At 35.7% G+C, this 15,044-nt stretch overlaps 1 protein-coding gene across 6 annotated transcripts in view; it reads left to right on the plus strand.

Moving 5' to 3' along the window:
* Window positions 1-15,044, plus strand: part of KANSL1L (KAT8 regulatory NSL complex subunit 1 like) — a 134,294-nt gene that overhangs the window by 78,326 nt on the left and 40,924 nt on the right. For 4 of the 6 annotated variants that reach the window (XM_018059961.1, XM_018059964.1, XM_018059970.1 and 1 more), the window contains exon 6: window positions 10,195-10,399. In XM_018059961.1, the coding sequence (XP_017915450.1) occupies window positions 10,195-10,399 (205 nt within the window). The remainder of the gene's footprint in view (window positions 1-10,194; window positions 10,400-15,044) is intronic. The other 2 variants (XM_018059974.1, XM_018059975.1) reach the window with 2 other exon arrangements.

Here is a 15,044-nt window from a genome sequence, read left to right on the forward strand (position 1 = left end):
GAACACTGGAGTGGGTTGCCATTTCCTTCTCCAAAGCATGAAAGTGAAAAGTGAAAGTGAAGTCACTCAGTCATGTCTGACTCCTAGCGACCCCATGGACTGCAGCCAACCAGGCTCCTCCGTCCATGGGATTTTCCAGGAAGACATGTCATATAACTATTAAAAAAATGATCTGTATTAAAAAAGATGTGGTCATATAGGAATGTACTTCCTTTAGAATGTTAGATGGAAAAAATCAGGATATCAAAATCATTGTGATACCATGGTGTCACAAACAGTCAGACACGACTTACCAATTGAACAGCAATAGTCTTAGACCCTCATAGGGGTATGATTTTATAGGGGGAAAAAAAGAGACTTAAGGAAAAAAATCAAATTTTTTTCCTAATGCTATATTTGTGTTTAGATGCAAGGATTTAAAAAAAGATTTTAGAATTTTTCAGATTTTTTTCTCTTCGCACATTTTCCTTTAAAATGAAAAAAAAAAAGTGAAATATTAGAAAGTCTCTATTTCAAACTATATTCTATATGTCAGAAAAACAGCTCACAGATTATACTGAAGAATCTGAGATGTACTCCCAAGCTGTAGGTTAGTTAGAAATGTTAGTCCATGGGGTTGCAAAGAGTTGGACATGACTGAGCCACTTACACTTCACATTTAGAAAAAATATAGTTCTCATATTGGCTTCCTAGTCTCCTTGCCTTTATACTCTAAAAAGTGCTCTTGAAATTAAGAGCCAGAGGTGGGAATGGCAGATGGCTCTACAATATTTGATCTCTTTTCCTCTCAAGCTTTTTTATGTAAAACTTGAACATATAGAAAGCATAGAAAAGTGAATTAACTTATTCCTAGCTTGAATAGTTCTCAATATTTCAGCTATTTCTCTTCCTGATATATTTTTTTCCTATGGACTTAAAAAAATAAATTTTATTGATATTTTAACTATAAAAACTTTCATTTATTTCTGGGGTAAACTTTTTTTCAACATACCCACCATGTTGTTATCATCTGCTAATTTTTTATTATTCTTATAATATTTTAGTCATAATTTATCATCATCAAAAAATTCTCTAACCATATTCATATTTTGCCAGTTGTCTCAAAATCATCTTTTTATGGACAATTTGTTAGAATCAGGACCCAAACAAAATCTGTATTACATTTGGTAGTTATGTTTCCTAAGTCTCTTATTCTCGAATAGCCACTTTAAAATGTATTATAAGTTCCTAATCTGTATGCAGGTCAGGAAGCAACAGTTAGAACTGGACATGGAACAACAGACTGGTTCCAAATAGGAAAAGGAGTACGTCAAGGCTGTATATTGTCACCCTGCTTATTTAACTTATATGCAGAGTACATCATGAGAAACGCTGGACTGGAGGAAACACAAGCTGGAATCAAGATTGCTGGGAGAAATATCAATAACCTCAGATATGCAGATGATACTACCCATATGGCAGAAAGTGAAGAGGAACTAAAAAGCTTCTTGATGAAAGTGAAAGTGGAGAGTGAAAAAGTTGGCTTAAAGCTCAACATTCAGAAAATGAAGATCATGGCATCCGGTCCCATCACTTCATGGGAAATAGATGGGGAAACAGTGGAAACAGTGTCAGACTTTATTTTTAGGGGCTCCAAAATCACTGCAGATGGTGACTGCAGCCATGAAATTAAAAGACGCTTACTCCTTGGAAGAAAAGTTATGACCAACCTAGATAGCATATTTTAAAGCAGAGACATTACTTTGCCGACTAAGGTCCGTCTAGTCAAGGCTATGGTTTTTCCTGTGGTCATGTATGGATGTGAGAGTTGGACTGTGCAGAAGGCTGAGTGCCAAAGAATTGATGCTTTTGAACTGTGGTGTTGGAGAAGACTCTTGAGAGTCCCTTGGACTGCAAGGAGATCCAACCAGTCCATTCTGAAGGAGATCAACCCTGGGATTTCTTTGGAGGGAATGATGCTAAAGCTGAAACTCCAGTACTTTGGCCACCTCACGCAAAGAGTTGACTCACTGGAAAAGAGTCTGATGCTGGGAGGGATTGAGGGCAGGAGGAGAAAGGGGACGACAGAGGATGAGATGGCTGGATGGCATCACGGACTCGATGGCCGTGAGTCTGAGTGAACTCCGGGAGTTAGTGATGGACAGGGAGGCCTGGCGTGCTGCGATTCATGGGGTCGCAAAGAATCGGACACGACTTGAGCAACTGAACTGAACTGAATGCCAAAACGACTGAAATTATAGCTGACATTTTAGTGTTCTTATAAAATTAATATAAGTTCATTGTACAATAACTTAAAAATTCATAAGCTATCAAGAAGAAAGTGGAAATCACTTCTATTGCTCAGAGTATATTTCCTTTCTATCATTTTATACATAATTTTCATTGTTGAGCTCTATTGGAAGTTTTATATCTTATTTCAATAGTATATCTGAGTTTTTACACTTGAAATACTTCTTTTCCATTTTAATGGTTGTGCAAAGATGTACCTTAATTTTTCAGAGTAGGTAAATAACTTAATTTTTTTGGTTCAGTTCAGTTACTCAGTTCCGTCTGACTCTTTGCAACCCCATGGACTGCAGCACACCAGGCCTCCCTGTCCATCACCAACTCCTGGAGTTTCCTCAATCTTAGGTCCATAGAGTCGGTGATACCATCCAACCATCTCATCCGCTGTCATCCCCTTCTCCTCCCACCTTCAATCTTTCCCAGCATCCAGGTCTTTTCCAGTGAGTCAATTCTTCCCATCAGGTGGCCAGAGTATTGGTGTTTCAGCTTCACATCAGTCCTTCCAGTAACTATTCAGGACTGATTTCCTTTAGGATGGATTCGTTGCAGTCCAAGGGACTCTCAAGGGTCTTCTCCAATACCACAGTTCAAAAGCATCAGTTCTTTGGCGCTCAGCCTTCTTTATGGTCTGTCTCTCACATCCATACTGGTAAAACCATAGCTTTGACTACAGACTTTTGTTGGCAAAGTAATGTCTCTGCTTTTTAATTGCTGCCTAGGTTGGTCATTGCTTTTTTTCCAAGGAGCAAGCATCTTTTATTTCATGGCTGCAGTCACCATCTACAGTGATTTTGGAGCCCAAGATAATGAAGTCTGTCACTGTTTCCATTGTTGCCTCATCTTTTGCGATGAAGTGATGGGACCAGATTCCATGATCTTAGTTTTCCGAATATTGAGCTTTAAGCCAGCTTTTTCACTCTCCTCTTTCACTTTCATCAAGAGGCTCTTTTCTTTAATTCCTCTTCACTTTCTGCCTTAAGGGTGGTGTCATCTGCATATCTGAGGTTATTGATATTTCTCCCGGCAATCTTGATTCCACCTTGTGCTTCATCCAGCCTGACATTTCGCATGATGTACTCTGCATATAAGTTAAATAAGCAGGTGACAATATACAGTCTTGACATATTCCTTTCCCAATTTGGAACCAGTCTGTTGTTCCATGTCTGGTTCTGTTGCTTCTTGACCTGTATACAGATTTCTCAGGAGGCAGGTAAGGTGGTCTGGTACTCCCATCTCTTGAAGAATTTTCCAGTTTGTCATGATCCACACATAGAAAAAAATAATAGAATGGGAGAGACTAGAGATCTCCTCAAGAAAATTAGAGATAGTAAGGGAACATTTCATGCAAAGATGGGCACAATAAAGGACAGAAATGGTATGGACCTAACAGAAGCAGAAGATATTAAGAAGAGGTGGCAAGAATACACAGAAGAACTATATGAAAATGATCTAATGACCCAGATAACCATGATGATGTGATCACTCACCTAGAGCCAGACATCCTGGAGTGTGAAGTCAACTGGGCCTTATAAAGCATCACTGCAACAAAGCTAGTGAAAGTGATGCAATTCCAGCTGAAGTATTTCAAATCCTAAAAGATGATGCTGTTATCAACAATAACAACCAAATGTAAGTGTTGTACTCCATATGCCAACAAATTTGGAAGACTCAGCCATGGCCATTGAACTGAAAAAGGTCAGTTTTCATCCCAATCTGAAAGAAAGGCAATGCCAAAGAATACTCAAACTAATGCACAATTGCACTCATCTCACGCACTAGCAAAATAATGCTCAAAATTCTCCAAGTGAGGCTTCGACAGTACATGAACAAGAACGTCCAAATGTTCAAGCTGGATTTAGAAAAGGCAGAGGAACCAGAGATCAAAGTTTTTTTAGAGACACATCTAATTTAGAAGGTCATTTTACAGTGTATTCCAGCATTTTCTTCTTGCTGCAGTTGAAGAGACTTGTATTTTTGAGTGAATGGGGGTGGGGGGTGTAACTTTCCTACTTAATTCCTAGAGTAGGGAAAATGGGCTGGTCAAGGCACTGTTTTCTCTATGTAGTAGGTAATGCCTGGATCTCGATCCACTGGTCGTCTGAGAGAGATGCTTGTTTTTGCCATGTGGAAGACAAGTAATGCCCCTACTAGGCCGTTGTAGTGAGTTTCTATAAAGTCCTATTTTATGTAATTTCTTTAAAATATCAGAATATATCTGAGTAAATAATGTGTTCATTTCTCCAAATATCGTCAAGAAAAAAAAAGATAGTAAATTCAACTATTGGCAGGACTCTGGGCATCAGGGAAGGTTTGGAAAATGTTGCCGCCTACTTTAGCTGCTATAGGTTGAGGTCATCAAAGAACTCCAGAAGACGAAAAGTAGACTTGAAATAGAGATTACAAATTATGCAAAAATAGTGATTCTTAGGCGTGTACTTTATGAATATGTCAGTTTCATAGGGATCTTATAACAAATCAGCACAAAGTGTGTGGCTTAATATAGGAGATTTTTTTTCTTCCACAGTTCTGGAGGCTAGATGTTGAAAATCAAGGTGTCAGGCAGGGCCGTGCTCTTTCTGAAGGTTTAAGGCAGAATCCTTCCTTGCATTTTCCTGGCTTCCAGTAGTTCCTGGCAGTCTTTGGCGTTTTTGGCTTATAGGACATTTCTCTTCTGTCTTCACATGTGAGGATGTTATTCCCTGGGATCTCTTCCTGAACTCATTGTCTCTTCTTATAAGAACATCAGTGACTGGACTTAGGGCCACCCTAATCCACTCTGACATCATTTTACCTCATTAATCACACCTGAAAGTCTGTGTTTGCAAGTAGGGTCACAATCTGAGGTTCCTGGTAGATGTAAATGTGACAATACTCTTCAGCCCCATATAGCAAGTATGGATATTTGTGTATGAGAATAGATTGGTAACTGGCAGGCTATCATAATCTCTTAGATAATACACATTCTAATTTTCTTCCTCATGTTGAGTTCTGCTTTTCTTAAGTGTGTTTAGTATAAGAGTACATGAATGTGGGGGAAATGTTGAAAAATACTAAAACAGTATTTTAAAATTCTGTGTTGAATACTTGTTTTCTGCTGCTATTTCTTGAGATTAGAAGATAAAAATAACTTTATGAAATCTTGTCTGTGTTTTTATGGTTTTAGCTTTCTAAATTTAGAGCCAGGCCCAGAAGTTTCTTATTTACTAAAAGCATTTGAGCATTATAATGATGATTCCAGTCCTTTTAAGAATATACTTTGGCTTAGGCAAAAAGTTATGAAATACTTGAACAAGTTACTAAAAATCCTAGACTATCTTTCATTGAGTTTATTATAAAACAGATTGAAAATAGACTGTTCTTCCGTATTTATTCACCATTTTCTCCACCACCAAGATGACACCAAGAACTTAGCAAATATATGTCCCTATAAGCCCATATCTTTAGATTGTTTTATTAATTTTTGTTTATTTGCAAAAGTGATTTTGGTAGGAATTAATATTCAAATATCAGTTAAAAGATTAAATGCTTCACTTCTGGGCCTTTGGTTTCTGTAGTAATCAGAGTAAAATTTTAACTAAAAAATTCACTTGAAAATTCCATTTATTCTCTGTAAAAGCAAATTGAATGCCTGTCGTTATTCATAAATATCTTAACTGCTAAGATTTTCTAGAATTGTAATAGACGATCAGTTATATCAGAAAGTCATTACTATTAGAAAAATTAGGCAGTGTTAATAAAACATGAACTCATGACTTTTGGAATATTTTCTTCGATAAAACTCTTGGTCATTTTGCACTTTTTAAATTAGAAGAAAAAAATTAAACTTTATCCATGCTTTTTCTTTTACAAATAAAAATATCTTACAGCTTTCATCTGCTTTATTATACTTACACATTTATAATGGGCATATATGATTATAAGATAAAATAAGGTACATCATAGCTTACTATCAGAAACTAACTTTTGTAAGTCAAAATTAAGAGATTTAGAATGGAATTCAAGGCAGTGTAAATATGTCTTATTTTTCTAAATGCACTCTTATAACCTTCTATTTAGAGCTTCTTTTGGCTCTTAAACTATAATATTCCATGTTTACTCATTCACTAAACTATTCAGGTGAGGTATGCAGTGTTAGATGCTTCCCATATAAGTTATGGGCTTCCCCAGTGGCTCAGATGGTAAAGAATCTGCCTGCAATGCAGGAGACCTGGGTTCAGTCCCTCAGTCCAGAAGATCCCCTGGAGAAGGAAATGGCAACCCACTCTAATATTCTTGCCTAGAGAATTCCACGGACAGAGGAGCCTGGCGGGCTACAATCCATGGAGTTGCAAGGAGTCGAACATGACTGAGCAGCTAACACTTTCACATTATGTGGTGTTATATAAATACCCTGTGCAAAGCACAGAGCTGGAGTGATAAATCTGAAAATGTATATATGTGTACATTTCCCCATTCATTCTATAAATATTTATTGAGCATTTGTTGTATGCCAAGTATAATATCAGGAACTTCTGATAAAAAGTTAAAACACAGTCTCTCTATTACTTACAGTTTTAGAAAAGGAAAAAGACACTAATCAGATAGTAACACAAATAATTGTAAAATTGGCATCATGAAAAATACTATGAAGAAAAGGTGAATGGTACTATCAGAACTCAGAAGGGAAATTTGACTCTGTCTTTGGAGAGACTATGCAAGGGCTCAGAGACTTACCTGAGGTACTAACTTTTGAACTGAGAGCCAAATGGTTATTGGAAATTACATAAGTGAAGGAGGATGTGAGAAAATTCCTGGAAGCAGATATTATATATAGTTGGTCTAGTACTGGAGCAAGTGTGAGTTATTTAGAATTAAAAGCAGCAATGTGGCTGAAACACAGGGAAGGAGAGGGAGTGTGATACATGAGGAGGCTGAGAGAGCAGACCAATCAGGGCCTTTTCCATTAAGGATTTAAGTACTTTTCTCAAGAGCAATGAGAAGGCTTTGAGAGATTTTAAGCAGTGTAGGCATGGGAAGAAAGGGTAAGACAGGACCAGATTTGTTTTCCTGAAAGATTAGAAGGGACTGGATGGAACAAAGTGTGAATGGGTGGGGGCAGTTGCAAGGGTATAAGGAGGAATTCTGGCAGAAAAAAGCTTGGATTAAGAGAGTGGTAATAGAAATGGAGAAAAGTGTAAGCCCAAAAACCACCCTCATTTCTTCCCCCTCCTCAATTATTTAGTTTATTTTAAAGCCAAATTGTACTATCTGCCTATTACACAGAGGCCCTAGGCTATCCTTTTGGAGATTTTTATTGTTCTCTGAACAAAAGCTTCCAGTTAGAAATCTAAAGGAGTGTGATTTGTGTCTTTACCTGGTACTACCCCATTTGTAAGCATGCTATTTCAAAATTATATGTTGATATTTATTGATAATTTTTATGAAAATTATGACGGTACTTGGCAGTGGCTTATTGTATTCTCAGTTTCTGGGGTTTCCTGGATGTATCCACAATTCAGTGGGAAAACTTAGCCTTGACTCTTATTAAAATGTTTTTTCCTTCCTGGGTTTTCTCCTCCTCCTCCCGGGTCTCTTACATCTCCTGCATTGGCAGGCAGGTTCTTTACTACTAGTGTTAGGTATTGGATTATTATCTCCTGAGAGGAAAAATAACCTTGGATTATAGTCCTTAGGCAGCGTTTTGTTGTCCTCCAAATAATTTCCTCTTGTTCTCCTTTTCAGTAAGATTTGTTCTCTTTAGTGTAAACCATTGGGCAGAATAAGTGAGTTTTCTCAGTGGTTTGCAATAACCCTTTACAACAGCTTCCCAAGTGGCTCAGTGGTTAAAGGATCTGCCTGCCTTTAGGAGGAGATGAAGGTTCAATATCTGGGTTGGGAAGATCCCCTGGCGGGCTACAGTCCATGGGGTCGCAAAGAGTCTGACACGACAGAGTGCCTAACAGTTTCACTTTCATCAATTATTTATAAAATGACTTAGGTGCCAACTTTGGTGAGCTTTTTCCAATGATACTGTATTAGTCTTTGAAACTTGAAAATATAACATTTAGGGACACAAATGATAAGCTTTCCGTTTATCTTTAAACTAGCCTGTGAGCCTCTCACCAGTTCAAAAGCTGAGAGACGTCATTCAGTTGAGAAGATAGTGGATCACCTCCTTATACCTCCTGCAGGGAAGGGGAAACAAGTTCCCATTAACAACTAGAGAACTGAACAGAGGAAAGAACTGGTTAACTGTGTTCCAGACTGCTAGGATAAAAACTCTTCATTATCCCTAGACATTACCCAAGCAATGTCTCTTTTAAGGAGCCAGAGTCATCTGCCTAGGGATATTTCTCACTTGCTGGAAGAGCCACCTTTTGTGCTAGATCTCCTCTCTTGCTGAATCCTCCCTCTCCTGATGTGATCACCTCTAGTACTAACCACCTACTGTAACCGGTCTTCTTCCTGACCTTGGTTCACTTCTGAACTTGATGTGCTTAGTACCTAACTTGATACTGGCTATCACCTATGCCTTCTGTTTACCCTTGACGTGGTAGCCCAGCTCAAAGGCTGGTTTCTCAAGAGCAGACTGTAACTTGGCACTTTATACATTTCAGGTTTTTATAGTCAGTCATACATATGATATATTACAAAAAGTAACATCAGTATATGAGACTGGACCTGATAATTTGAGAGTATTAGTAGATCTTAAACCTTTCTCAGATAGATAATCTTTAGAATATTTATTAACTGATAATTAAAACTTCCATGACTAGAGCTTTCTGAAGACTGAAGTTAATATTTTAAAAATAAAATATTTATCATCAGATTTTTTTCCCTATACTACTGGTCTGGCAATAGACATACTCAATTATATATTTGTATGTAATCACCAAATTCCATATTTTATTATTCTCTTTTGGTTTCACCAACAGAAGCAATTCAGGTACCTTTATTTCTAGTTTGTTTCTACTGTATAAAGTATTCTTGAATTACTTGCTTTATCTGAAAGATAATAGAATATTTTACAGCTATAAATATTCAAAAACAGTGACACAGCTATAGAAAAACTGTATCTTATGTTTACCTTTAAACACTGATTCTACTTGAACCAAATAGCACATTTAGAATTTATTTGTGATTAGCAATAGCACATATAGATTCACTTGTCTTAGAATGCTAAGTTGGCTAGCTTTTGTTTATATAAATAAGGTTGAACTGGTAGATTATAGTGCCTGAAAAGCTGAATATTTTATATGTAATATACTGGTATAAATAAAGTTAAATTTATGTGATAACAAGCATAAACTCCCTCCTGATGTTCTAAAATATTTAAATAAATATTTAAAAATTAATATGAGGGATAATTATAAAATTATGTTTATTTTCATGTGTAGTTTATGTGATCTGATAAAATATTTTATAGTTTGTCTTCTGTGTCATCGGAAGTTTTAAAAAATTCTTAAAATGTAGAGATTGCATCTTTGTTTCAGAATTCCCTGGAAAGATATGTAATGCTTATGTAAGAGCAGCTAATGATGTAGTGATGAGACTTTAGCCTTTCTAAAATCTACAATCCTGTGTAAATTCACCCTTATTGAAAAAGAATTTGATGTAGATACTTTTAACACTGTAATATTCATGATTATTGATTTACAGTGAAATTTACATTGTACTAGTGAATTTATGTGAGCATCTCTAACCTATGGGATATTTATTTTGCAGGAGAAAATACAGATTCTGTTTTCACAACTTGAAATGTAATTTCCATTAATATTGATTCTTTCATCAGTTGTTACCACAAAATTGGCTAAAATTAATGCTCCTCTGTCATAATAGATCAAGGTGATTTACATTTAGTTTTCTTTGTCTTTGTTTGTTTGTTTTGTTTTATTCCCTCCACTCCCCAATTATTTCATGGCATTTCAGTGCTTCAGAGAATTTAGATGAGCTCTCTTCCTCCAGTAGCTGGCTACTTAACCAGAAGCACAGTAAGAAAAGGAGAAAAGACAGGACAAGATTGAAATCTCCATCCTTGACTATCATGAGTACAGCAGCTCGAACAAGGCCACTTCAGAGTTTCCACAAACGAAAACTCTACAGATTGAGCCCAACATTTTATTGGACTCCACAGGTAAGGTTGCCTTTGGGAAAACAATTGTACATAGTTATTTAGAAGTGAGATTTAATAACTTTTTTTAACATAGCAGTGTATTTTGAAATTCTCACATTTCTATTTTTTTAAATCATGTTTAAACTAATCTGAAAGAAAATTACATATCAAGTTGATTTTAAAACTTTATTGGTAAGGGTAATAAGACACAAGCAAGTTATATATTTGTCTTTTGCTTAGTAAAGAAAAAGGTAAAAATCGACAGGGCTGTAGTTATTTTGGAGGAAATGACATTGTTTTCCTTTTTAGGTTTCGTATTTGTTAAATTAGATGAGCACCCCTTTTTCATATAAGCAGTGAAAGTTTAGATGACCATGCTTACATTTTTTACAAATAAAATATGCTTTACTAAAAGCATTCATTTCGAAAAGCATGTTTTTCATTTATTAGCAAAATATTAGGTTTACATCTTTCAGTACATATCTTAAATAAACTGTGATGGAGGGTAAAATAAGTCATCTCTAGTTATCATTAGGTATAACAAGCTCTTTTTCTATATTTTAAATAATATGTCAGAGGAAAGGAATTTATCTTTGCTTTAGTATTGTTTTTGAGTATTACCACATTAGCTATTTTTAAATATATTTCTATTAAAAAATCAAGATGCTTTGTTTCATTAGAAACAAATTTCAAATTTGGTTTTATAGGATCCTTTTATAAATAGGATTATGAATTCTGACGAATTAATTTTTATCAATAATTTGATTTTTGCCATTTTGTAGTTCAGTTACTAGTATGCTCTCTCAACTTGAAATTTTTCAAAGTTTTATTTCAGAGTTTTCAGAAATTTTACATAATTAACCTAATAGGAAAATATTTTATTTAAAGTTTTTATATAAGAAATTATACTTTAACAATTTTTATTTAAACTTGTTATAAGCAATAAATATTTGAAATTGATTTTATAATTTCAGAGTTATAAATAGAATTGTCTAAGAGAAATATTTCACACATAAATAGGTCTTAATATTCTAACTGGAAGGAATCTATTTGAATAATTTAGAAGATTTGCTCAGTATTGCTAACCTACTGTGTATGCCTTAGTAATGTAAAGATTGGCTTGGAAAAGTGAACAATTTAAAACTTTCAGTAAACAAAGGAGAAACAAGTCTAATATTCTCGTTACTAATAGGCCATATAATTTATCATATTCCACTCATAATGCTAAGCATATTCAATATATTATTTTTTTTTAGTCTTCAAACATATAGTTATATGAGGCATTATTAATCCCAGCTTTAGATGCAGAAATTGAAGTTTAGGGAGATTAAGGAACTTTCCCAAGGTCATATAGCTAGTAAGAAATAGGTCTGGTTCCAAAGCCCATGTTTTTACCAATTAATATTTACATTGGTAATGACAAAAATAACCCAGATGTTTTTTAATCAGTATTTTTATTGCAGTATAGTTGATTTACAATGTTGTGTTAATTTCTGATGTTCAGCAAAGTGATTCAGTTATACACACACATATATATTTTTTCTTAATATTCTTTTCCGTTATGGTTGTCATAGGATATTGAATATAGTTTTCTGTGCTCTACAAAGGACCTTGCTATATAAAAGCTTACATCGGCTAACCCGAGCTTCCCACTCCATCCCTCCACCAAATGTGTCCCTTTTAGCAGCCACCAGTCTCTTCTCTCTGTCTGTGATGCTTTCTGTTTCATTGTCAGTTTCATTTTGTCATATTTTGGTTTCTACACGTAAGTAATATAATATGGTATTTGTCTTTCTCCTTCTGATATACTTCACTTGGTATGATTACCTCTAGTTGGATCCATGTTGCTGCAAATGGCATTATTTTGTTATTTCTTATGACTGAGTATATTCCATTATACCACCTGTTCTTTATCTTTTTATCTTATCTGTTGATAGACATTCAGGTTGTTTCCATGTCTTGGCTATTGTGTACAGTGCTGCTGTGAACATAGGGGTCCATGTATCTTTTTGAACTATAGTTTTGTCTGGGTTTATGCCCAGGAGTGGGATAACTGGATCTTATGGTAATTCTATTTTTAGTTTTCTGAGGAACCGCCATACTGTTTTCCACAGTGGCTAAACCAAAATTTTTGTTTGTTTGAAATCAGTAAAGGCTGTATATTTGGGGGTTGGAGAAGGAGCTTGGTTAAAGGCACTAAGAAATGCACCACAAAGGATTGATTTTGAAAGATAATCCAAATTTTGAAAGGGTTTGGGTCAAGATAAAGAAAGCACTTGAATAATTGGAACAGAGATGGAAAAAAAGTGTGTGTGTGTGTGTGTGTGTATTTGCTATGTGAAAGGGTCTAGAACAATAATGTCTAATAGAACTTTCGGTAATGATGGAAATTTCTATAATTATCTGTGCTGTCCAATATGTTAGCTGCTAAATACATGTAACTACACATGAAGTGTGACTAGTGCAGCAGGGGAACTTAATTTTTGTTTCTATTAATTTTTATTTAAATGGCCACGTTTGGATAGTGACTACCAAATTGGATATGACAAGTCTAAACTCAAACTCACCATGATAGCAGGGAGAACACCTGGCCCTCATTCTTGTTTTCTATACATTCCCTACTGAAAGGAGATATGGATTGTTAGAGAAATGGCTGGACTCCAGGCTTGGGAAAGAGGGGATATAAAATAGGCCTGGAACATCTTATTGTTACCATAAGGCAGGGACATTTTTTAAAAAGTGATGATGGCATGTCAAGAAAAATAAACAAAAACCCAAGAGCTTGTTTGAATAAGCTTCACTCCCTCTGACCAAATCTGGGGCTGTTAATCAGAAGAATTAACAGTAATGAACCCAGTGGAAAACAATAGGAAGCCATGAATCTATTCTGATGAGAAAGGGGGAGAGAGAGAGGATGGGAGGGAGAGGAAGGGAAAAGAGAAACTTTTACACAGAGTAGGATTCAGATTAATGTGGAGTGAGCAGTGAAATGAGACAATCATTGTAGTACTCACAGTAAAAATTGGTTGGGTAAGAATCAACAGTGCATGAAAAGTCTGGGGGCAGGATTCAGGTGAAGTGTGATCAGGAGTAAGATTAATATTGTCTTAACTATACGGTAGAGAACCATCTTGCCTGAGTGATAGAAACTAATATGGGAAGGATACAGTATCACTATGGGTCTGATACAATATCACTATTAAGTATTCTGACCAGAAATACATACCTGAATTTAGTCTTAAGGGAACATCAGACAAAGCCAAAATCAGAAACATGCTATTAAGAAACAAAAACTGGCCTGTATTCTTAAAAAAAAATCAGTGGCATAAAAGCCAAGAAAAGCTGAGGAAATGTTTCAGATTGAAAGAGAGACTTAAGATATTTGACAACTGAATGAATATATGATTCAGGTCACAATTCTTTTGGAGGGAAAAGATTATTGGGACAATTGAGAAAACTGAACTATTGATGGTAGGTTATATTAAAATATTGTATTGTTGTTGAGTTTCCTGAGTGTGCTACTTTACAGTTATGTCAGAAAATATCTTTATTCTAAGAAATACACATTAAAAGTGTATAGGGATAAAATGACGAAGGCATCCATATTATGTAATAAATTAACTCCTATACATCTGGCATTGTGCTAGCTATGTAACATCCTTGGCAGAATTTAGAAAATAATTATTTAAATGATTTTCTATAGTGTTTAATCTAATAGGGTATTGATTGAGAAAAGCTTATACAAAGGGCAATGGTGAGAGGTGGGTACCAGTAGCATACCGCTACCAGTAACATATAGTACATAGATGGCTGATCAATATTCTCATTGCAACAAATACATGTAAAAGTTATTTTAAAAATCATCATACTATTCAATACATTAGGGCGACTTCTGGTTTCAGCTCCAACATGTAAAGAGCTTGAAGGTTGTTGCTCCTGTCCTTACAGCAAGAAGGTAAACAAACTGAAAATTGGTGCCTTTTCATGAACCCATCAGAGAATTGAGGTTGCAGGGCAAACTGCCACCCTGAAGTATGGAGAGACACGCAAACCAGAGTCACAGCCAAGATCTGGAGGAAAAACCACAGCAGTCACAAACTAACCAGTTGTTGTTGTTTAGTCGCTCAGTTGTGTCTGATTCTTTGCAGCCCCATGGATTGTAGTCTGCCAGGCTTCTCTGTCCATGCGATTTCCCAGGCAAGAATACTGGAGTGAGTTTGCCATTTACTTCTCCTAGGGATGTTCCCAACCCAGGTACTGAACCTGTGTCTTCTACATTTGCAGGTGGATTCTTTACTACTAAACTCATTTATTGACACCCTAACCCCTAGACATAAGATGAGGTAATTAGGGTAGACCCTAACTCAGTCTGACAGGTATCCTTATAAAAAGGGAAATTTTTATACATACAGAATGCATGCCATGTGAAGATGAAGACTGAAATCAGAATCAACTCCTTGGTTCTTTCATAGACCAAGAAACACCAAAGATGGGCAGCAGAAATCAGAAGCTGGGGAGAATAGAATAGGTTCTTGCTGTCTTCAAAAGAAACCAGTCTTGCTGAAACACTGATCTGACTTTTAGCCTCCAAACTATGAAACAGTAAATTTCTGTTTAAACCACTCAACTGTGGTACTTGTTATGATAGAGCTAGCAAACTATTACA

Source organism: Capra hircus, chromosome 2, assembly GCF_001704415.2.
Source record: "Capra hircus breed San Clemente chromosome 2, ASM170441v1, whole genome shotgun sequence".
Taxonomy (NCBI): domain Eukaryota; kingdom Metazoa; phylum Chordata; class Mammalia; order Artiodactyla; family Bovidae; genus Capra; species Capra hircus.